The sequence below is a fragment of the Amphiura filiformis genome, chromosome 6 (assembly GCF_039555335.1).
Source record: "Amphiura filiformis chromosome 6, Afil_fr2py, whole genome shotgun sequence".
NCBI classification, from domain to species: Eukaryota; Metazoa; Echinodermata; class Ophiuroidea; order Amphilepidida; family Amphiuridae; genus Amphiura; species Amphiura filiformis.
The window spans coordinates 37,590,525-37,615,151 of NC_092633.1; the positions used below are offsets into that span (position 1 = coordinate 37,590,525).

Sequence of the window (24,627 nt, forward strand, 5' to 3'; positions counted from 1 at the left end):
TGTGTACAACAAACAGTCGCCCGCGAACAAACAAACGTACTTGTGAAGTGATGTTAGAGGACAAATCATTGATGTAAAATAAAAATGCGATGGGACCGAACACCAGACGCAGAAAGAACTGAAGCTTGGTTAGAGAATTACCATTCATTGCCATTGTGATGTATCCCATCACTCATGGCATGCACTGCCCATTTGTTTATTGGCGTTTCTTTACCATGTTACTTTAGGGTTTTTTATTCTATATGTTATAGCTGCCTTGTGGAAGTACAGTGTTATAACCCTAACCCTAACCCGCCCAGGAGGCAGCTATTACATTTACAGTAAAAGAATGCCTGTTTTGTTTATTTCAATATTTGCAATTGCAGTGATTGCGTGGACATGATGATCATGGTAAGCTTACCGTAGGTTTCGCAAAATCCTTTAACTTCGTTGTACTCATGCCACAAATCTTGTTCACTTAATATACAAACATTAGACGAGTATAATCTTTTCGGCGAAAGAGTGGCCGATAGTCGAGATATTGCCAAATTTCTACACCTAACATTTTGTAAACATCTAGCAAAATTGAAAGCAGACGCCATTTTCACAATTACCTGCCATTTATTTTATGACGCGCAGTTGATGTACTATGCTATATATATGATTCGGATGTTTTATTTCAGTTTTAATACAAAATAATAAAAATAAGAGTACAATTTTATTTTTTAACCTTTAATTATTAATTAAGCAAAATATTTGTACTATAATTAATGCTATAATATTTTGTTTTATAATTCTTATTTCACTCTTGGCTGGCTATATCTTAGCATTACATTACATCATCAGCTTGTGATTTAGCTGTCAAAGTTCAAAGGTCATTGTGTGTAGAAAATAAATATCGGAAACAACGTTGAAAGCACGTGAGTATTTTATTGCTTTTTTCTATATTTGTGAGTCTGTATTTGTGTAATTTAATAATTAAGCTTTGCTGAATGTGAAGTGTTATACGTTTGCACTGGCAGTGTTTAACTCGTGTCTGTTTACATGTGGTCTCGGGGAATGCGAGTTCATGATGATGATGATGAAATCATGGAAATCAAAACAAATCATTCATGCATGCATGAAATTGAAATGCATGCAAAAACCAATGAAATATGAATGATGAAATTAATGATCATTAAAAACATGTCATAGCATCCTGGACCTATAGCAGGAATTCCAATTAAATGAATGCAGCTTTCAACAGCTGTAGCCTGTACTTGTTCGAGCATACATGTATTCTCTAACACGCAATGCTTTAGCATTGCTGTTAGAGATGGCTACTATGGAATCCTTGACTTGTGCATAGTCCGGTTCATAAAATTGCACCGGGATGTAAACATGCTTCAAAGTTCACAAACACACTTCATAAGCGTGTCATTATAAGCTTTATTCTATTGCATGTATTACGCCTTACCTTTTTACATTTTCGATACTTACGATCCTAAAAATTGGAAGCAATTATAAGCTGATTTTTGCTGACTGCACAGCCGACGAAAAGATGGCAGAAATTTAGCCTCAACCTGTAGGGGCATTTGATGCAGGTAAATATTCATGAATAATGACTGGGAGGTCATAGGCTAACAGATTCTATAGATGAGAGTATCTTATTACCACGTGAGCTTACTTGACGTGACTTAGATTGCTGCCCTCAGTCAGGCGGCGGATGACATGCATGATAGAGAGAGACGGCAAAACTGCTCAGCCGTATGCACACTGCACATAATGGCACTTTCCACACAAGTGCAATGAATTTCGCAGCTGCCGTGATCACTGGTACGCGGCATTCAATTTGCACACTGAGTGATCGGAGCCTAACCAATACGGCGAATTACGTCAGAGTGACTCTCATCCAGTAATAATCAAATTTTACCTCAACGGTTTTAGCTTTTATTAATATTTATTAACATAGGCCTACTTGTTTGTGATATTTTAAGCGTTTTTAAATTTCAAAATAATCCCATTCAATTACACGGCTGACAAAGGAAATTTACTGAATTTAGAGATTGCACGGCGTTCACCACCTGCATCTCTCTGACCTTTTACTTGAATTACTTCCTGACAAAATGGTGAAGCTAGCCGATCGCCGGAAAATATTGGAGCAATTTCTCCAGAAATAGTAATGAAATATTTACCTAAATGCACCTGAAATGACACATAGAACTGAGAATTACGTCAACAACACGCATAGTAACAAATTGGTATGTAAAGCTATGTACAAGGAGGTATTTAGAGGGTATTTCAGAATTGCCTATTGTTATTACAATGACATTACGTAACGGTAAGCTTAGGTAATTTGTTTACCGACCGATATTCCGGGCGAAGGGACACTAGCCACGAATGCGAGCAAATTCGTGGCTAGTGTTTCTCGAGCAAGCTTGTACGTAAATAGCTAAAATAATAATTTCTCGATCATGCGATTATGTATTATTACATACTAAAATGCAGTAAACCTTTGAGCGTATGGCGTATTGTAAGGATACATCAGCGTATTTACTGCGTTACTGCGCACTTGTCTCTGATTGGCTGCTAAGGCGATATGTTGTTGCTGAGTGGAAATTTATGAATGAACTGTGCGCCGTACGCGTTGCACAAGCAAACTTCTGTACAAATTCAACTTATGCAAATGAATCAACCACAGCTCATTATAACCCAATGACATCACCAGCTCAAATTACATCCCATTTAAATACATGTAACTGATGTAAGTGGAACCAACATTACTCAAATTTCAAGGCCTTTTGTAAAAAAATTTTTGGAAATTTTCAAAGTTTTTCTACTGGAAGTTTAAGGTTTATTCAAGCTACTTGTGTAGGAAGTACAAGTGGAGACAGTCAAATGTTGATGGACAAACATAATATGCATGAGCATTTTTCATAGTCCAGAACACATTTTCTTGAAAATCCATGCACCTGATTGGTCAGTTCAGTGCATGGGGTTGTAATGTGAACAGCTCTGTGTGTACTGTTGGTTGGTGGTTTCCCAACTGTGCAATTGATCATCATGGTGGTTATTTAGCTCGAGATACTCTAGCTAAAATACAGGTTTACATTTACTATCTTACATTATCTTGCTGTATTTCAGCTAGAGCTCCAAACGACAAGCTTCCGGGTTTTTTGGAGAACAATACTGTTACGTAAGATGAAGAAGAAACCCGCCTCGGAGCCCGCCCTACTCATTATTTCATTGTACTTATTGCAATTTGCCTCCACACATTACGTAATCAACACAAAGCTTTTGTGAGGATTAGTGAGTGGATAAGAAATTGACAGTGGAGGATACAAAGGACACGCCGATTGTTAGTTGTCAATCATGAATTGCCGCAATGTATTAATATTTTACTGCATGGCATTCCGCAAACACCAAGACAAATTATGCCGTATTTTTCCAAGGATCATCTCATATGAAGTAAGCTGTATGAATGCGATCTGTACTTTTGTAACATTCCGATCGCTTTTGATCACCTATTATCGGCGACTTTGCTTGAAAACATGTGAGTTCATGTTGTGTAAACATAATTAGCATAGACACAAATGAAATTACGATGCAATACAATGCAATTTGAATGCGCAGCAGATCTATAGAAATAACGTTACCCTGTCTGATGGTGGTGGTACCTGGTGTGTTCTCTTGTACAGTGCAAATGGTGCAAGTTTGATTGTGCGTTGTTAGCGCCGAATTTGCAAAATCACGGTAGTCGCGCTCGTCAAAGGTTTGCTGCATTTGACTATAGGTATGCCAGGCAAACCTTAGCTAGCTTTAATAGTTAACACATTTGCTAGTCAGCGAAATTCGCCTAGACCGGGGACCAAACACAATACATATTTACATAGAATTTTCCATTTTTTTCAAGAACAGGTCTGTCAAGGAAACCTACATAATTATGTTTTCTATGTACTTCACTTGACCCAAATATATGATTTTTTTATGGTGATGAGACACTCACACATGGAAGTTTAGAGGATTTTGATAGCAGTTCCATTAAAAAAAGCTGCTATCATCATGAGACTAAGATCTAGAAACATCCCCGTAATGCTGATTTGGGGAATTTTGCTAGCAGAATCTTTTTGATGAAAGTCGATCTTTGAAAAGATGTAACTTTGCCACGGAAAGTGCTATGACTAAAAGGTTTTCAGTTTTGGCTTTCTTTACTCAAGCTAGGGCTTTAATTTGATATATAAAATGATGCAGTTATATAAAATGATGCAGTTTGATGGCAAATTTAAATTCACCTGGCATACCTAGATTATGTAGGTATGCCAGGCAAACCTTAGTTAACACATTTGCTAGTGCCGTACTATTACGCTGACTTTCGTATTCGGCGAGGAGGACGATTTCGACCTCCTCGTTTGTTTACAAACAGTGAGGTAGACAAAGGGCCTGTCAAAACTGTTCCGCTTGTCCAAATACTCAAGTATCAAAAGGATAGTCCACATAGTGAATAGAGTGATTCACGCAACATGAATAGGGGATTAAAAAACTGTGAAGTGGGACCATGTGCTTCTTTTGTCCACTTTGCCATCAAGATTTCGAATGAAAACAGTGCAAGACCCAGAACACGATCATGTCAGAAATTAATATTTTGTTCTGGGTCTGATTATTCGGACTACACATTTGCTAGTCAGCGAAATTCGCCTAGACCGGGGACCAAACACAATACATATTTACATAGAAATTTCAATTTTTTTTCAAGAACAGGTCGGTCAAGGAAACCTACATAAATATGTTTTCTATACTTCACTTGAACCAAATATATGATTTTTTATGGTGATGAGACACTCACAAATGGAATTTTAGAGGGATTTTGATAGCAGTTCCATTAAAAAAAGCTGCTATCATCATGAGACCAGGGTCGGCGCCAGGGTATTTTGATAGGGGGGGCAATAAAACTTTGAGATTTGTTACGTGGCGCGACAGCGCAGCCCGTCGCGCTTGCGCGACGCAGGGGGTGTCTGAGAATTCCTCAGAATTTGGAAAATTGTCAAAATGAAAGCACAAATGAAGCCATTTGATGCACCATTTTCACCCTTTTTTGGGTTATAAATTTATTCTCCAACCGCATATTTTTATGGATTTCATTCATGGGCCCGACTTTCGGCCCGCTGGTTTTAGGCATGGACCTACTCAATTATGTAGTAAATCTAGCACCTTTTGGCAACAGAATAAGTTCATGGTACAAATGTGCACGAAGTGCGCAATATTGAAGCTAAACTGGTGATGGTGGAAAAGTTAAATAAAGTCGCGCAAAGCGCGCAAAAATTGGCACTTTGTAGGCTAAAATGGCCACATATGAGGTTACTTTGGTCAGAAACCCACATACAGGCGTCAACATTGGGGAATGATTGTATGGACCATCTACCCTATCAAAATATTGGGTGGGGATCAAAACCCACACCCCGCGATCTACGTCTTTATGGTCGCAACTATGTTAAGTTGCATTGTATTATGATATGCCGTTTTTTATATTAACATAGGCACGATAAAATGATATGAATGGGGCGTGTCTGGAAATATTTTAATCAGGGCGTGGCGGGAGGTATAGTCGCCTCCCTCCATCACTAAAAGCCGAAAAAGGTCCACTTTGCGAGCGTAAGCGAGCGTAAAAAAAAAGTTTTTTATGCTTTTTCAGTCAGAAAATTTCAAAAATTGCCCATTGCTCTCTTTCTCTCCCCTCCCTTTTTTCTCTCCTTCTTCTCCTTCTCTTTTTCCTTCCTTTTACCTCTTTTTTTTTGCAAATCACAGGGGGGGCAATTGCCCCCCCCTGTGGCACTGCCCCTGCATGAGACTAAGATCTAGAAACACCCCCGTAATGCTGTTTTGGGGAATTTTGCTAGCAGAATCTTTTTGATGAAAGTCAATCTTTGAAAAGATGCAACTTTGCCACGGAAAGTGCTATGGCAAAAGGTTTTCAGTTTTGGCTTTCTTTACTCAAGGGCTTTAATTTGATATATAAAATGATGCAGTTTGATGGCAAATTTAAATTCACCTCCAGGGCATACTAAGGTTGGCATTTTGAGGCGGGTAACGGGTACCGCCGAGATTACAATACCGGGCAGGAAATACCCTGCCCGGTACCGAATTCAAAAAAAAAAAAAAATTGTTTTTTTTTTTTGTTTGTTTTTTTAAGTTTTTATTTTTTCGGTTTTGTAGTGTCCCTGGGTGGACCTAGACCTAAATGCTAGGATCATTCATGGTTGACCTAAAAAATTCAAATTCAATGCATTTTGAAATCATTAATAGACTATGACATGAATACAAATTATCAATTTTCATATTAAAAATACAAAACATCTTGAATTTTGGCATCACAAGGATTTCTAAATGAATTGCCAATTTTATGCTTGACTGAATAGAGTGAATGACACCTGTGGGGGCAAATGCACCCCAAGCTCTAGCTATGCCGCCAACCCCGGTGACATCACAAGGATTTCTAAATGAATTGCCAATTTTAAAGGTGAACCTCATTGAAAATAAAGTTATATATCAATGGAAAGCTGATGATGTCAGGATATTAAAATTATTTTTCCGATTTTTTGATGGCCAATAAAGCTGAAAAATTAAAAAATGATTGAATTTTTGGTCTTTTTAAGGCGCCCAAAAAGCACCCAAATCAATCGTCTATGACCTTGGGATTGCTCGTGGCGTAAGCTCAGGGTTACTTGATCACGTGATCTTACTCGGAAACGTGTAAACAAGACTTGCTTCCTGTACTTTGGAAGCTGCCCGGCAAGTCTGATTTTCACAATAAAGCTTGAAATTAGAGGAATCTTCAAGTTGCTGGTTCCTTCTATATATATTAGAAATAATAAAATTATTGTCAACACATAAATTTTCCGTAAATTTTTGACAAAATCAGTCATCACTGGCTGGGTATAACTGGGTAATTGAGTTTGAATTTCGCGCTGGGATCAGTCCCATGCGCAAATGCTTGCTGCTACCGTTCATGTCATGGACTGAATAAACATGATCGAATAACAAATTAAATACTTGTTTGTGACATTCCCTATATATTCTTGATTCATTGTAAAATGCATGATTAAAAAAAAAAAATCTTCTTGCAGTAATCCAAAAATTAATAAAAAAACGCCAATTTCATCAAATCCAGTCCATATAAAGGTTTTCATATTTAGCGTATTGCGGTAATACTTTCCACACAATCGCGATTGAAAGAAACAGATACTCGGGCAGATACTTTATTATAAAGTAAATACAATTTAGGCTTAGTAGACCGTTATTTTATGGAATTCTGAAATCTGAATAAAATTAAAATATTGTCACTTGTGTCATGATTCTTTAATGATAGTACAATCAGTGTACGGTACTGAAAAAGTGAAACATTCATGTTTTATGGATTACGGAACACGATGCGTAAATTGCTGCTGAAGTGCAGGGACGGATATGCACAAACACAGCGACTCGCATCGGGGCTTCGTCCTCCGTGTTTCATGGGGTGTTTCAGCAAATTTGATCAATCGTTCCCTTATATTTGGAACATTTACAGGAATAAATTTTGCTGATGAAGTAGCAATAAGTTGGAAATATCAGAATGTGAATATCAAATTGGTCATTTTGTCTGCAAGTACAGTCCTACAGTCGCGGATACTGAACACTCGGCGTAGTGAGACTCAGTCAGTCACTGAGCTCATCCCGTATGTATCTATATACGAGTTCGCCTATCATACATGACCGGTTGTAAAGCTAAGAAATAATTAAAAATCCTGTACATGTACCTTATTCTATTCCTTCATTTTCTCATTGTGATAAGTTCATCTCAACTTGGTGTGACGATCTGTACTGGTAGCACTAGCAGTTATTTTTTTGTAATCTGTTTTCATTCCGGTTCTTTGGCGAATCTTCGCTTCGCGTGCTTTACTGTAATATTCCCTATGCATATCGTGGATGGCTTGGCCTATCCCAAATCACCCCGGCCAGCACTTTTCCCATTTTTAAATCCACACACTTTATTCAGGAACTTCATTCTTAATTTGATCATGATATTTCCTTCATTTTATTGAAGATATTTTTCATGTAAAGTAAGTTGACAATGACTGAATTGGTGCATTGGCCCGATGCATGCCACAGTAATACACGGACATTGTGTTTACAATCAAACCCGGAAGTAACTGTGTGTCCCTGGCTGACGCCATCAACGAAAGCGCCCAATTTGAACGATTTCGCTTTTGTAATTTAGGGGGTGCCAATATCCAATCTTTGCATGGAGATTATGTCTAGCCTGGTACGCTATGCAAATAAAAAATATTCTTTTCTGCTTCCTGACATCATAAGCTTTCCATTGATATATAACTTTATTTTCAATGAGGTTCACCTTTAATGCTTACTGAATAGAGTGAATGACACCTGTGGGGGAAAATGCACCTCAAGCTAATTATCAATTTTCATATTAAAAATACAAAACATCTTGATATTTTTTTTTTAGGTCAACCATGAATGATCCTAGGTCTAGGTCCAGGGACTCTCCAAAACCAAAAAAAAAAAACTTTAAAAAAAAATATTTTTTTTTTTTTTTTTTTTCACTGGTGCCGGTTTACCCGCCGAAAAATGCGCGCTGGTACCCGGGTACAAAATTACCGAAAATGCCAGGCCTAGGGCATACCCAGATTTGAATGTACTGCGTGCACAGCATAATGTTGCAAGTTCAGTGGAATGATAAGATAGCCCGATCGATTGTGCACGCATAGGAAATGCAGCGCTACCCAAAGCGTGTGGTAGGTATGTCGATGCGCCGACGAATTGTCATTGCGTGCCTATTTTAGGCACGCAATGACAATTGCGTCAGCTAAGAGCTTAAAAGCTCTCATGATCGAGAAATTATTATTTCAGCTATAGTCCCGACTTTGGGGGGTAGGACAGTAAACCTACAAGAACCGCAATCTATATTGTGTATTTCAAACTACAACAAAAATGCACAGCTTGACCTTGCCCATGACTTGCCTGGATATTAATGCTAAGGCTAATGAAAGTTGACTCCCAGTTTCCCGTTACCCGACTCCGGTCAGAAAAAAATGCCGATCAAATATTTCATTATTTTCCATTATTTCATTATTTCACATTTTTCAAGTTTTTAAGAAAAAAGGATAGTTTTAATGTCATCTTTCACGTCCGACACGTATTTTAAGCACTTTTACGCCGACCCTGACCGGCCCGAATAGGCTTTGCAAACGCTGGGTTAAACTATGTGGTAAAATGGCGATATCGTAGGGCGCATTTACTGGAGACTAGCAATTCCCTGCATCTAAGTTTCTCCTACCACTAAATGGATAGACCGAACACAAAGAGAGGCAGCCAAGTTCGCGTGAACCAGCGTATGAACAAATATGAAAGCATTTCTACCGTGCACTATGTAGCGCGCTATATATAGACAACATCAAAATAAATAAAATAAATAAAATTTGAAGTCAAATTTATTCTGCTTTTCTTACAAATATATGTATTTAATAAAATAAACTTATAAATAAAATGATTTATTTGTCAATTTCTTGCATGGTTGTTTTATTATTAACACGTGCACCCTGTGATGATTTTTACCAGCAACCTCCAGTTTGTGCAAGTAGACAAACTAATTCCCGTATAAATATTGCTTCCAAAGATGTGCTAGTGGAGAGTAAGTTTGGTTTGTAAAAAGTAGTGTGCAATAGAACACACAGACACAGTGTATTTATATGGAAAACTGGTTCTCCAAAGACTATCATGGACTTCTGGTGCTTTCATATGTTGCACAACCTATAGGTTAATTTGAAGATTCCAAAGAAGATGTGCTTAATTAAAATTTGTTTTGAAGTGAAGCATGGTCATTACTAACTATACTTTATTATTTTATTTGGGCCTCAAAACATAGCATTCCATAATTAACTTTGCACCGATAATGAAAGTTTGAAAATAATGAATAATGAATAATGAAACAGTCACCTACCCAGTCATGAAAAACTATGTAACGGGAAACTGGGGATCAACTTTCATTAGCCTAACCAATCAGTCGGGGATAGCCCTCGATAGGGCAACCTGGTAAACCTCGCTCAACCAGGTGACCTTGCCGCAAAGGGCGACAGTCAATGTATCGCTGTATACGGCGATTACAGGTTTAATCCCCCACTTCACAAAATCACTTCGTTCTTCACAAAATATTACATGTAGGTACAATTACCGAATAGGGTGCAACTTGAGTCCAGTCATCATTTACGGAGTTTAGGGTTTTTTTTGTTTTGTTTAATTTCTAATGTGTTAGCAACAGTCAACACATATCCTAAATTTTAACGAAATCCGTTGATAGTAAGCTTTCCAAAATGAAGTGAATTTAAAACATCAGTGATGTACCACCTTTTGGCTTCTACCTTTAAATTAAAAGCATGTAAGCTACATTGATACCGATGCCACCAATAGAATGAGAAGATTTGCCCCTTCATTTTGCATACAGCTCAACTGATCATACTTTTCCTACATTCGACCTTTCATGATTTTTGAGTTGACACAGTCATGAAAATAACTATAGATACTTGACAGACCATTGGTAGCCCAGTTCTGAACCTTTACATTGATCATTCATAACAATAGGTATATGATGGATCAGTGAAGATAAGAATGGATTATAATATATCCGTAACCTTGATATTATAGTATATCTCGAGGAAAAAGTGCAATGGACATGTTTTCATTTTATGTTTCAAATATCCCGCATGAAAATTGAGTATTTAACCCAAAATGGAAAATGAAACAATTTATTTTTGAAATCTGTTTAACAGATTTTTTGACATCTTTTTCTGCACTGTATTATACCTAAATTAAGAAATTTTTATAAATATTCAAAGAAAATATAGGTAATCCAAAAAATTGTGATTTTTACACATTTTGGGGCAAAAAAGGAAAAATAAGCAAAAATATCAAAATCTGTTTAACAGCTTTATTCATCAAATCATAACAAACGGCCTACATGCTTAATTTCTAATAAAATATTGAAATTGTGAAAAATATAGGTATTTATTGATTTTCATGTTTTTTCTTGCAAATATGCTAATAATATGCAAATATGCTAATAATATGCAAATTATGAAATTGCAAAATAAAGTTTCTACATAGCATACATCTTTCAAGTGTGATGTTCAAAATGACAGACATCAAAAAGAGATTCAATGAAATGTAAAGGTGTAGTAACAATTTTGGCATGGACTGTCTGGTCAGGAAAAGTACGGTAAGTTGAGCTGTACCACTTTTTTTTTTCTCATTTCTTCACAAAATGCACAAAAAAATGCAATGGGAGTAGTACCCCCTTAATGATTTAATTTTGAAGTTTTGTCTACATCCACATGCATATGACATGGATGCAAAATACTTGAAATTTGTGTCCGAATTTTTAAAAACGTGTCCACAAATTTGATCACCAACATGATCGCTAGTCTAGCCAGAAATTTGCTCACCGATGAGCTTCACATTCAAGGCTAGAGACCATTGTATTCAAAATCTAGTTGCATTCGCTGAAGCATGACACTGTGTAAAATAATGGAAGTTCAGAAGTAAACTCAGCTGATCACAACGGGCGCATCAAAAATGTTGCTTATATTGCACTTCAACAAAATTTTGGGCTGTTCAAAATAGGCAATCTTCACTCAAAAGATACAGTTGACTCATCAAAATAACATTCATTCAAATTTCAATGATATCAGGATAAATAACATCCGTTGCAAAAATGTAAAAACTGATTGACTGAAAAACAATAACACCGTACTCTAGCATTGAATGCGCAACAATCATGTGCAAATTTAAAGCTAGACTTCTCCAGTAAGAGTATTTTCTATATATATTCAATAACTAACAGTAACCTATCGACTTCTGAAATTGTTTTTAAAAAATGTGCACTTTCATAACCAATCAAAAACTAAAGTTTATCACATAAAATGAGAGCATAATTGTTATTGTTTTCAGTTTGTATATATCCCAAGATGTAAGGATGACCACCAATAACAGTACAGAGTTGCCAGCAGCAGCAGTCACCAATGGGGAAGGCAGCACGGGTGTGGTTATCACTATGGCAACTGATGCGGTGACATCTGCTCCAGATGGCTGTGATTCATGTCATCAGCTACAGCAAGTAGGTTCAAACACAGTTTGGTATTTTTCAAACTCCCCATCTTACACTGCCCTATCTCAAAATGCATTAACATAGCAGATTTGTACTACAAGCTTAAAGTTGGTGCACTTACATGTATTGTACATTATAAGGTATTTATAGGGTACCATTTCATAAGACCACAGTGCCAAGATGGGTATAGCTCAAATATACAAATATCCACCCCTGTGGAAGATTTTGGAAATATCCAAAACCTTTATTTTATTTGGTGGTATCATTGTTGAGATGTGCTTTTATATGAAATCATCCAAAATCCATTTTTGTGCCAATTTGGGCATAATTTTTGTTAGACCATAACCCATAACAAATGTGCTACAGCACCATTGGTGCTCTTGTAAAAAATGGTACAGAAAATGAATGTGTATTGTATATAATTATCTTATCTAATCCCGATTCCAGACAAATCCTGTCATAATTTCTTGAGATTAACAAAACAGTATCCCCCTTTGCGAAATAAAACGACTAAATGGTAGGCAAACATTTTTGTGCCACTTTGGGCATAATTTTTGTTAGATAATGCAAGACATGTGGAACTGTAAATTCTTCTGCATTATGTTGTTCATTGATTTTTGCAGCAAGTGATTGCATACAAGAAGGAGCAAGCTTTCTATTCTGATCTGAAGAAGAAGATAGCCCTAACTGAGTAAGTTGCATTTACAGTTGGTCGATTTTTGTATGCATATTGTGACAAACGTAGCATCATATAGAGTAAAAAAAAAATACATCAGCATTGACAACATCAGTGAAAGCAAGGAAGTACCAAACAAAGCTAATCTTTTCAACAGAAAATCTCTGCATGATCAAAATCACAGCAAATAAAACTGAAACCACATCGTTTGTCGCATCAGGAAAAAGCATGCAATAATATTGAACTACACATATTATACACCACACATTAGGTTGATTCACAAAAAATGAAATTGGTATTTTTCAACGGGACACCCCCTCATTTTGTTCATTTTGGTAATAAAATCATACCCGCAAAATATGAAAAAAATTCAAAAAAGTTTAGGGGGTGCTACCGGTCAATGAACTTTTGTACACAAAGTCAATGAGATTTATGAGCCATTTTCTTTACAACACAAAAAAGCCATGTTAATTTTCCCTGATTGTGCCAAAAATATTTGATCATAGTGTGAGTAATGTCCTTAAAATAAATGCTAAAGAAAATTGTAAAATGTTAACCCGCTTTCCAGAAAATTGCATTTTTGTGAAAACTGTTACATTTGGGGCAAGGCAGTTGCTGGAACAGCCAAAATATTATTGTACTTGGCTCATATAAAGTTGTGTTTATGGGGCTCTAGTTCTTTTTTTCTTTTTTTAAATGTATGTAGGTTTGTAACTGTAAATTATGTTATTCAAGTGTTGAATGTGTGTAGGTTTGTAATTTTATGTAAGTGTAGTGTAATGTTTAATGTGTAATCCAGTAGTAAATATGTCTTAGCCACTCTAGCTCTTGTCACAAGTACCTTGCACAAGGTGTAGTTTTGAACTGGCCACTATCCAATGTTGTGACCCCAATTTATATACATTTCTTTTCAACCATGGGGAATCTAATCCTTCCTGTGGTCATTCAATTCAAACAATACAAATCTTCATCAGGTATGGCCATAATGACCACCCCTGATCATGCTGATACAGATGTATGGATTTTGATAGTTACTATTACATAAGATTTCAAAAGCTGGTATCACCATTGGGGTAAACTAATATGTGAAGAATTTTAATCTTTTTTTTATCAACAGTTCAGTTCAATAATGTATAAATTTGGGGTGCCTGGTGGGATTCCAGGGGATATCCCAGGGTATTCTTTTCTTGAGCTACACTCCCTCTGTCACTTTTGAAACATTTTTTATTATTACAGTCAACTATGAACTTTAATTTGGTAAAACCCATGTTTTCACAAAGTTAGGTATATCATTGAACATTTACTTCAGTTTTGCAAGCCTGGTAGACTTTTTAGGCCCTGAAATAAGCGTTTGAAATTTTGACAAAAAATCCCATTGACTTTGTGTACAAAAGTTCATTGACCGGTAGCACCCCTAAACTTTTTTGAATTTTTTTCATATTTTGCAGGTATAATTTTATTACCAAAATGAACAAAATGAGGGGGTGTCCCGTTGAAAAATACCAATTTTATTTTTTGTGAATCACCCTACCACACATATTATACACTGGACCTTTAATATGGATCCAGATAAATGATTTAAGGGGGTACTACACCCCTGGCCAATTTTGTGCCCATTTTTGCATTTTTCTCAAAACTTATAGCACATTGGTGACAAGTAAGATATGTATATATTATAGGGGCAAGGACAACTACTACTATACTGAAATTTCAGCAACTCAAAGCAAGTAGTTATTGATTTATTGATCAAATAATGGTTTTCCCTCATTTTTAACTGTAACTCCACAACTGTTGTCTGTGCTGAAATAAAATTTCCAGTGCAGTAGTTGTAGTCCTTGCCCCTATAATATACATATCTTACTTGTCCCCAATGCGCTATAATTTTGAGAAAATGCAAAAATAGGCATAAAATTGGGCACGGGTGTAATACCCCTTAACTGTCTCAGCTTTATCAATAAATGATTTCTAACAAGTGCATTAGGTAGGTCTAAAATGATGATTAGTAAACAAAGTCATGGTTGAAAGGCAGTGGGCACTACATGTATAAGCCAAGTTGCTTGAACTGGTAAGCTTGGAATAGCTAGCTCCTGGTTAATGCCATTTGTGTCATACATTTTGATTTCAGTTGATGTGATAATATTTGAATCTATCAATTGAAATAATGCTAATTTTTGTTATTCTTTCATTTCAGTGCCTTGATCCGAAGATACACCACGAAATGCCAAGATATCCTTTTCGTTATTGTTTGTTATTATGTTTCATTTTGTTTCCCACATTTTAAATAATTTGTGGTATGCTGTAGAGTGCATGTAGACAACAATGATTAAGTAGTACAGTTTATTGAATGGGTACAAGGAAGTGTTTCATATCCAGTGGGTCAAGGTTTGTAGTTAGTATTACTGTAAGTGGTTCCAATGGAATCATGTACTTTATATTAGTTTAGGTAAGGCATGGTGATGGATACATTTGTGTTCTGGGTACGGTACTTCAATATTGTTTTTTTTTTTTTATATATATATAATTAAGGCTGTATTGACAGTGTTTTCGTTTGTGCATTGTATTTATTTTGTTTGGGGTAGCTTGTTTAGATTTAATAGTTTGTCTCAAAGTCCTACCCAAGTTTAAAAAAACCTTTTTTTTATCTGTGGAACAAGCTTTTGACAAGAATAGACCACATTTTCATCTCTCAAGGAGGTTTCACTGTGGTCAAGGTGAAGAATTTTATTGAGATTTACGATTTGCGTGGTGGATTTGAAAAAAAATAAAGCAGAAAAAAAGAATAACACCCAAAAGCCGGGTGATTTTACTAATGCGCGCGAGGCTTTGAAACGAACTATTAATTAAGATGGCCTTATCTGGGGTTTTTTGTATTTGTTTTTTGTTGTTGTTGTTGTTGTTGTTGTTGTTGTTGTTGTTGTTGTTGTTGTTGTTGTTGTTGTTTCATAGTTAAAGAGTGCATGAGTTTGTTCAAAACTTACTTCATTTGATTTAGAGGTATTCAAACATTACATAGAAATGTTTGGCTGTTTATGTGACCAAATGGATATTGACCCATGCTAGAACAAAAAAAAAATTGGGATTACCTGAATAGGTGACTCCATTTGAAATCTATACCCCCTGTGTGGGAGATTAGGGTCACATCTTCTATAGGGGCATATGGATTTCAACTGGAATAGTCCAATTTGCCACACCATCATGTTTTTGTTAAGGTGGCATCAAGGGTAGCGCTAGGTCCAAAAGCTCAGGGGTCCCTTGGGAGCCCTCTATTGTCAGGTACTTGTCAACCATGTAAACACAGGGATCTCGCCGTATTTTCTTGATATCACGGCTGTTTTGCTGTCAAAATTTTCACTCACAAAGCAGTATTACTGTGCATAATATTAATTATTGAAGTAAATTAGGCCATAATTTGGTATTTCAGGGGTTCAGTTGCTTCGAAAATGATGTGCATAATGCAAGTTGAGGAAACTTTTGAGCCTAGTTTTATGACACCTGGATTTACAAAACAACATGTGGGAATTTTTGTTGCGTACGACGGGACGCAATAACTCACTGCTTTTGCAATATTCATGCGTGAGATTCGGGTTTTGGTGGGTCCGGGACGCAAAAACACAGCCTAGCGCGACCCTTGGGTGGCATCCTACCTAGCCCAGTTCTTGCATGTATTATTACAAATATACAATATCACAACTATATGCATTAGCGCATATATATGATTGTATAAAGTAGGATATTCCTTGACTTCTTAGCACAGTATGATCTACAACAGAGGAAGGTGGAAGAACTTACACGTAAGCTTGCATCATCTAAAAGGTATGTATGAAACCACAGACACATTGCTTCTTGAAACAGATTCATCAGGATCGTTCATAGTTCATAAGATTGATAAAGGTTCTTTTTCAGATCCAATAAAATGATACTACTCACTCAGAAATATTTCAATTCCTATCAGGAATCTTGTTCACTCTGGTACTGGTGTTTCTAGATGTTTTTAGCACCGGCAACACTTCTGTCTGGTTTTGATGACGTCACCAAACTTTCTTGTTGCCGAGTATTTATGACCTGGTTATTGATCAAGAATCTGACAAAACTACACGCTGGCTAAAGGAAGCAATCTGGATCAGGAGTAGAGGAAAAGACACTATGAATAAAGACGAGGGGGCCTACCGACTGGACAAAATTTATGACCAGGTCATAAATACCGGCAACAAGAAAGTTTGGTGGACGTCATCAAAACCAGACAGAAGTGTTGCCGGTGCTAAAAACATCTAGAAACACCAGTACCAGAGTGAACAAGATTCCTGATAGGAATTGAAATATTTCTGAGTGAGTAGTATCATTTTATTGGCTCTGAAAAAGAACCTTTATCAATCTTATAGACATATTGCTTGTATATGAGTGAATGTTCCCAGTTATCCTGTAGTTGAAATCAGCAAAGTTTGGCAATGAATCTAATACCGGAACTTAACCTTTTGTAGACTTGCTACATTGTGTCTTAAAACCTCCAGACTTCATCAGCCAACTGACCTGTTGGGCTGGTCATGTGACGGTAACAGACATAGAGAGGCATCAAAAAGTTATCTGGGAGCGATTGAGCAACCATCTCTGAACAAAAAGGAAGGACTACACTATAACCGGACCATCAAGCACAATATCTACTACTATTATCTAGCCTGACCAGTCCAATGGGTCATTTGCCTGATGAAGTCTAGAGGTTTCAGATACAATATTTACATGGTATCATCATTTCGTGGGCACAGAATAGTCTACATATCCCATCAACCCCTTTGCTTCTATGACTAGCCATATTGAAAGTAAAATGTACTTATGCAAATGGTAGGTACAGGTATGCATGTATGAGTGAGGTATACTTTTGTTTGGGGCAAAAGAAGACACGTAAGCAGAAGTAGTATTGTTATCAATCTGCGCTACAATCGTTCGAAGTTTTTACATGCTTAAGGTGGTACTACACCCCCTGATAAATTTTGTGACTAATTTTGCATTTTCTCAAAAAATAACTAAACACTGGTAACAAAAGTTATGTATATTATAGGGACAAGGAATCCAATTACTTCACTGAAATTTCAGTGATTCAAGACAAGTGGTTCATTATATATGTTAAGAAATGAGGTACATTCTAGCGGTACCTCTTTTCTTATCATAAATAATGTATCGCTTGTCTTGGGTCACTGAAATTCCAGTGTAGTAACTGAATTCCTTGCCCCTATGATACACATAACTTTTATTACCAGTGTTACTATTATTTTTTGAGAAAAATACAAAAATAGTCACAAATTTATCAAGGGGTGTTGTACCACCTTAAATCATAAGTGTGTATTATGTTAAACATAATCTGTTACGTCATGGTCCCAATAAACTACATCAATTTAATCTACTTTTAAACATAAGATGGTACTATTACAATTCCAATTTTGTGCCCGATAATGGCAACCATCCTTTACAAAAATGGACTAATTGAACTACAGCATGTAGTTTCGTTGTTTGCTTTTATATTTTGTTGTCTGTCCCTGAAGAAGAGCAGTTTATCTGCTCGTAACATCGGGTTTGTTTTTGTCTGTTTGGTTTTGTTTGTCTGCTCCAGGTTATTTTGTACTGTTTTGCTGACACTTCTGTGGGCTCTGAAATTGGCAATTTTTGGCCATCGAACTTTGCCTGCTTTGGTACCTACATTGGTTGTTTGGTTTACCGAGTGTGCACAGTGATTTACATCATTGATCCTTGTTGTTTTTGCAGGTTTAGCACTTTTGTGAGCTTTGGAACTGGTAATTTTTGGCTATCAAACTTACTATGCCTACATTTGCTGGTTTTGCCCCCCCCCCCTGCATATAATTATCTAGTCTGTATTTTACATGTTTCCCCACATCAAGTTGGTGTACCTTGCTCGTTTTTCTTTTCTAATGTGATGTGGTTTATTGGGACTATGACATAACACTATCAGATACTTTATTTTTGTTTTCAGAGATTGCAAATTATTAGAAGAGCAGCTTGCCAAGACACTCAAAGAAATCATACCATGGAAAAGGGTAAGTAAGACACTGGTGACCCAATTAAGGGAAATGAGGACAATGGGCTATTCCAGTTGAAATCCACACTACCCCTGTGGAAGATTTTGGCAATATCTTCCACAGGGGGAGTATGTTTTTCAAATGTAATAGGTCAGAGTCAACCATTTTGAAACCCACACTCCCTCTGTATTATCAGGTATGAGAATTTCCAGTCAAAACTCTGGAACCAGTCTTTTTTGATGTCAAAATTCCCGCAGTTTTATTTATTTTCAGCCCATTTTCAGGTGTTTTTGGCCAATTTTACTCGCTTTTCCAGCTTTTCCAGACTTTTTCATAAATGTGTAGTCCCATGCCTGATTATGGCTTTACCTATATCTTCCATAACTGGAGTATTTCAAATGGAAGTTACTAAATTGTCTGTTCTATTCAAAAATGGTACTCCCTCTGTGGCAGACTTAAGCTAAATCTTCCACAATGGTAGTGTGGATTTTAAATGGAATATAGCCATTGTAAAAAAGTTATTTAAAGACATTGTGTTCTTGGTTTCATTCCAACAGCTGACATTCTAACTTGAGCGTCTCAGCTCACATTTTGGTGGACATTGGTTCAATCATTAAAAATACTTTTTTTCTTCTCTGTGCAAGAATCAAAATTGAGAATTATCAATTTTCTTGTTATTTTGCTTGATCAGGTTTCCTTGTTAGCACAAATTTGCAAAGATGATAAAAATTAATAAGGAAGAAGCGATCGCAGAGGAGATAACAGCACTTTCACTATTGCACAAAATCACCAAAACAGATCCAATTACACTCCTACATTTTTACATGCAGATAACCCTGTTTCAAAGCATTTAGTTCCAGTACTCTGCGGACAAGGTGTAAACTTGGTTGAATTCTGATTATCATTTAGTTCTGGATATAATTGCCACAAATAACTCATGCTTAAATATATATAAAATCTCATTTTCAAAACCTACAGAAAGAACAAGATTCATGGTTCCCAATATCAAAACACCTTTTTTTATTGGTGGCACAAACATAGGATATCGTATATTTGCAATCATTCTGCACAAGATTTATGGTGATGTCTCTCTGAGTATTTCTATTCTAATTTGACTGATTATGATATTTTCTCTACAGGAAAAGACCAAATTCATGGATGAATATGAAAACAACAAGAGAAAATTAGCAGCAGCTCAGGATGCCCTCATGGCCAATCACGTACGTAGTCTAGTGCTATATGCTTTTAGTATACAGTTACTTCAGTTTATTTCAATTTGTGCTATTGCAGTGGGATCATTACATATATATTTCTTAAAGAAAGACAAAAAAAAGCATATCAGTGGATGTAGCTGATAACAGAGATGCCAACCCTCCCTTAGGAGGCTCCCTATTTTTGGAAACATTTTTGTCCATTTTGATACCCAAATTTGGCAATCTCCCTATTTCTGACAAGTTATGTGCCATTGAAGTTGCATGTAATTTTGAAAACGTCCCTATTTTTTGTTTGAATCCTCCTATTTAACCCCAGACAAAATAATGAAATTGGAAGCAATGATTTGCGTCTTTGTCAGACGTTCAACAGACATATATGATTTATTTGCAATAAGTATGTAACACAAATATATAGCATGCATATAAGGAATCAGCACCCAAAACCTGGACTTATTAGCAAAACGATATTTAGATTTACAAAGGACCCTGATGACCTATCAAAAGTCACCACCCCAGTGACCTACACAGTAAGGGCTTATAAATATCTTAAAATAAACAAGAATATTTTAGAGGACCTAGATGAAACCTATCTTAAGTCACCACCCTCGTGACCCCTATAGAGGAGCTGAATAATATCTTGTTAATAGAAAATATAAATATAAAATAAGGAATATTTAATATAGCACCCCAGATGACCTATCTGAAATCACATCCCCAGTGAACTACAAAAGGGAGATTATAAATATCCAAACAAAGAGCACAGCCAGTAATATAAAATGATATGGGCAGAAACCTTTAACAATATTTGTGCATGCAAAATATATAATATATATTCCTGTAAGATGGTTTCCAGGAATCGTACATTCATATATATAGGGGAAATCCCTGACAGGTTAAATTGGATACTTGATCCATACTAAAATGTCTACATACTTTAATTTGTGTGCATTTCTTATCCATACTTAAATAGATATATGTTTCAAATTAGAAAATCTCTGCCAGCGGATTTTAAATTTGTTTAAATTGATGCTAATGCTTTAGCATTGCTCACTTCAAATGACATGGTTAGACGTGTGTATTTTTAATCAACTACAGCTATCTCTACCTTTTCTTTTAAAAAAAAAAAAAAAAGCTATAACATATGAGATAACATTTAACTATATGCTTATTAGCCCAAGGAGAGAGATTCGCCGAGATGTACATTTTACGATGAAGTTCAACTATCCGCAGGAAGTTCTTGATTGATATAGCAAAGGAAGGCACCTATCAAGAGTTTCATGATTTGAGCAATTTACACGCTCTCAAAAGGAATTAGGCGACTGCACCAAACCAATCATCAAATCACGAATATCGTGACCCAATCTTTGCTCTATCAATTACATTAGAATTGCTTCTTTAACTTTAATATAGAAACTTAAAATTTTCTTTATAAATTTTTCCGCACCACCACTACCATACTCTCAATATGAAAAATTGCAAAGGGAGTGGTGGGTGGGAAAGAAATTTTTTTAAACACAACCTAGTCTTGTTGAATCTGACAAAATAATGACGAAACAAGAAATGATCGGAATGCAAAACATCGCCTGTGTACCACGTGACTTGGCAACAGTACACAAATTCACACAATAGGCCTTACCAACGGGCCGGACCACAGCATTTATTCTGCAGGGGTTAAATTGGTTTTCAATTGATGGGATTGAAAACGTTATTAACCCCAGACAAAATAATGAAATTGGAAGCAATGATTTGCGCCTTTGTCAGACGTTCAACAGACATATATGATTTATTTGCAATAAGTATGTAACACAAATATATAGCATGCATATAAGGAATCAGCACCCAAAACCTGGACTTATTAGCAAAGCGATATTTAGATTTACAAAGGACCCTGATGACCTATCAAAAGTCACCACCCCAGTGACCTACACAGTAAGGGCTTATAAATATCTTAAAATAAACAAGAATATTTTAGAGGACCTAGATGAAACCTATCTTAAGTCACCACCCTCGTGACCCCTACAGAGGGAGCTGAATAATATCTTGTTAATAGAAAATATAAATATAAAATAAGGAATATTTAATATAGCACCCCAGATGACCTATCTGAAATCACATCCCCAGTGAACTACAAAAAGGGGAGATTATAAATATCCAAACAAAGAGCACAGCCAGTAATATAAAATGATATGGGCAGAAACCTTTAACAATATTTGTGCATGCAAAATATATAATATATATTCCTGTAAGATGGTTTCCAGGAATCGTACATTCATATATATAGGGGAAATCCCTGACAGGTTAAATTGGATACTTGATCCATACTAAAATGTCTACATACTTTAATTTGTGTGCATTTCTTATCCATACTTAAATAGATATATGTTTCAAATTAGAAAATCTCTGCCAAAGAAGTTAATGGATCATGCAAGAACTGAATGAGAAATAAACTTCCCAATCCCCCCCCCCCAGATTTATAAACATATTCTATTTATTCTTTAATTTTCATCAGTTAAGCCTGGGGGATATGGGAAGCTCTCTGGATGTTCTTTTGCCTGATATATAGGAGACCAAACGGTGACTGTGAGTGTAATCCCCTACCCATAGTGGTTTTGTCAATATTACGCATATCTGGATGAACTATATCTGTGGGTAATGACACGTTAACTCTGCTCTACAAATTTTGTGTGCCACTTGTTTATATTTCTGGTACATCTAAGCCCCGCACCATGTTTGTTATCCAAGCGAGAAGTGTGCCATGCTATAAAAGTGTACAGAGAACTAGGATAACATGCCTATTCTATAATACAATAGGTCAACATACTTCTTGAATCAACGTGATAACTAGGCGGCTGCGCAACCTCACGAAAAAACTTGAACACAATTTTTTTTTTTTTTTGATTTTGAATTTTGTTGAACAAGAAAAATTTGAGGGCATAGTACTTGGCCCCTGCCTAGGCTATCCCATGCCAACCTGGAGTTGATTCCTTCCTTAGTATTAACAAACTTAATCGATCAAATCCCACATGCTAGACCCGGCTTTCAATAAATATTTATTAAATAAAATACAATAGAGCAATTCATGGTTCTGAACAAGATGATCGTTTAAAACAATACAAAACAAAACAAAACAAACATTCATGCTTCTGAAGCAGCAACTAGACACGTTCCTTGCTTATTAACTTATACCAATCTGACAATTGAATTCTTAAGTGTTCTTGTACTTAGCCTTAAATTTACATCTCCTTAATCCACTATATCATGTGCACATATTCAGTGTGCATTCCAAATGTTATGCATACTTTCATTAAACAATTTTGAGTAAACAACTGAAAGTATAATTGATGACGCTGTACAAGTGTACATACCTCTCAAATGTTCAGAATGTCAGAAGATTGATTGCAGCAACTGCAGGGCTTTGAGAACAGAGGTCTATTGGTCAGATGACATTCAAAAACCAAATAGACTGTCCCTTGTGAATGCTCAACATGCAACATCTTGGATTGGACAGGCAGAGTTGAAACAACACTCTTAAATCACAATACCAGGTCAGTCATATTACTTATGACCCACAAGACAACGACGGCGTACAATTGTACGTGATTTGTGATTCTTACCAGATTGTACACCATTTTATGTTTTTTTTTAAGCACTTGACATGATTCTTCCATTTTAGGTAGTTTGTAGATAAAGCAACGTACAACATTCAGTGTTAATTCAAAATGTGCAAATATAAGTCATTGATTGCTGCAATGTAGCTGCTACGTGGCTCCATGTCTAACTGAAGTAAACCCATTATCATGATTATAGGTAAATGCTTGATGAAGAGATCACCGTCAAATATTATTGTGGTCATAAACAAATCTCCAGTCTCCACGACAAGCAAGTTGAAGCAACCGTCTTCCCTCCTGTTACCTGATATAATCTGCAATGAAGAAAACAGAAAAAGGGAAGCAAATTGTGCAAGCAAAGGCTTTTGCATATATACAAGCCTGATTATTAATAAAACTTACTTTGCTTACTTGCTTAAGATGAGTGGTGTCCTCGAACTACAACAGCACGCCAAACCCTTCTGTCCTGCATGGCCGTTCCCAAATCCATAACATCCAGTCCAGTGTCCTGTTTCAATACATCCACGTATGTTAGAGGGGGTCTGCCAGGTTTTCTGTTTCCATGTTTTGGTGTCCAATGGATCAGCTTACTACAGGCTCATTTTTGCTTCTGTATGCATGCCCAGCCAAAAGCGTGTCCTCCTCTCTCTGATCTTCTGTGAAAGTTTTGGTAGGTCCCCATACAGCTCTTTGTTTGTGATGTGCTGCTTCCAATTGATGTTGTAAACTGCTCTAAGCATTCTTGTGTAGCAACCATCAAGTTCTTTACATAATTTGGGAGACATGGTCCATGCTTCACATCCATAGGTTAGTACAGATTCGACAGTAGCAGAAAATAAACGAGTCTTGAATTTCCTTGGGAGAGTTGACCTCCAGATTTTGTTGAGGCTGTTACATGCTCTCCATGCAGCTGCTTTGCGTGTTTTTACGTCTTTTTCCGTGCTAGCCATCCATGCACCCAGATACTTGAAGTCGCTCACCTCATCTAGTTTGG

General features: G+C 36.4%; 2 protein-coding genes across 2 annotated transcripts in view; one reads left to right on the forward strand and one right to left on the reverse strand.

Annotated features, from left to right (window-relative positions):
* LOC140155386 (5'-nucleotidase domain-containing protein 3-like) overlaps nucleotides 1-588 on the reverse strand; it is a 39,136-nt gene extending 38,548 nt beyond the window's left edge. The window contains exon 1 of the mRNA XM_072178216.1: nucleotides 401-588. Within this exon, the coding sequence (XP_072034317.1) occupies nucleotides 401-581 (181 nt within the window). The 5' untranslated portion in view covers nucleotides 582-588. The remainder of the gene's footprint in view (nucleotides 1-400) is intronic.
* Nucleotides 589-852: 264 nt separating this feature from the next.
* LOC140154511 (uncharacterized) overlaps nucleotides 853-24,627 on the forward strand; it is a 56,929-nt gene continuing 33,154 nt past the window's right edge. The window contains exons 1-7 of the mRNA XM_072177079.1: nucleotides 853-899; nucleotides 11,953-12,118; nucleotides 12,733-12,800; nucleotides 14,977-15,011; nucleotides 16,538-16,598; nucleotides 18,766-18,829; nucleotides 19,951-20,031. Coding sequence (XP_072033180.1) covers nucleotides 11,978-12,118; nucleotides 12,733-12,800; nucleotides 14,977-15,011; nucleotides 16,538-16,598; nucleotides 18,766-18,829; nucleotides 19,951-20,031 — 450 coding nt within the window. The 5' untranslated portion in view covers nucleotides 853-899; nucleotides 11,953-11,977. The remainder of the gene's footprint in view (nucleotides 900-11,952; nucleotides 12,119-12,732; nucleotides 12,801-14,976; nucleotides 15,012-16,537; nucleotides 16,599-18,765; nucleotides 18,830-19,950; nucleotides 20,032-24,627) is intronic.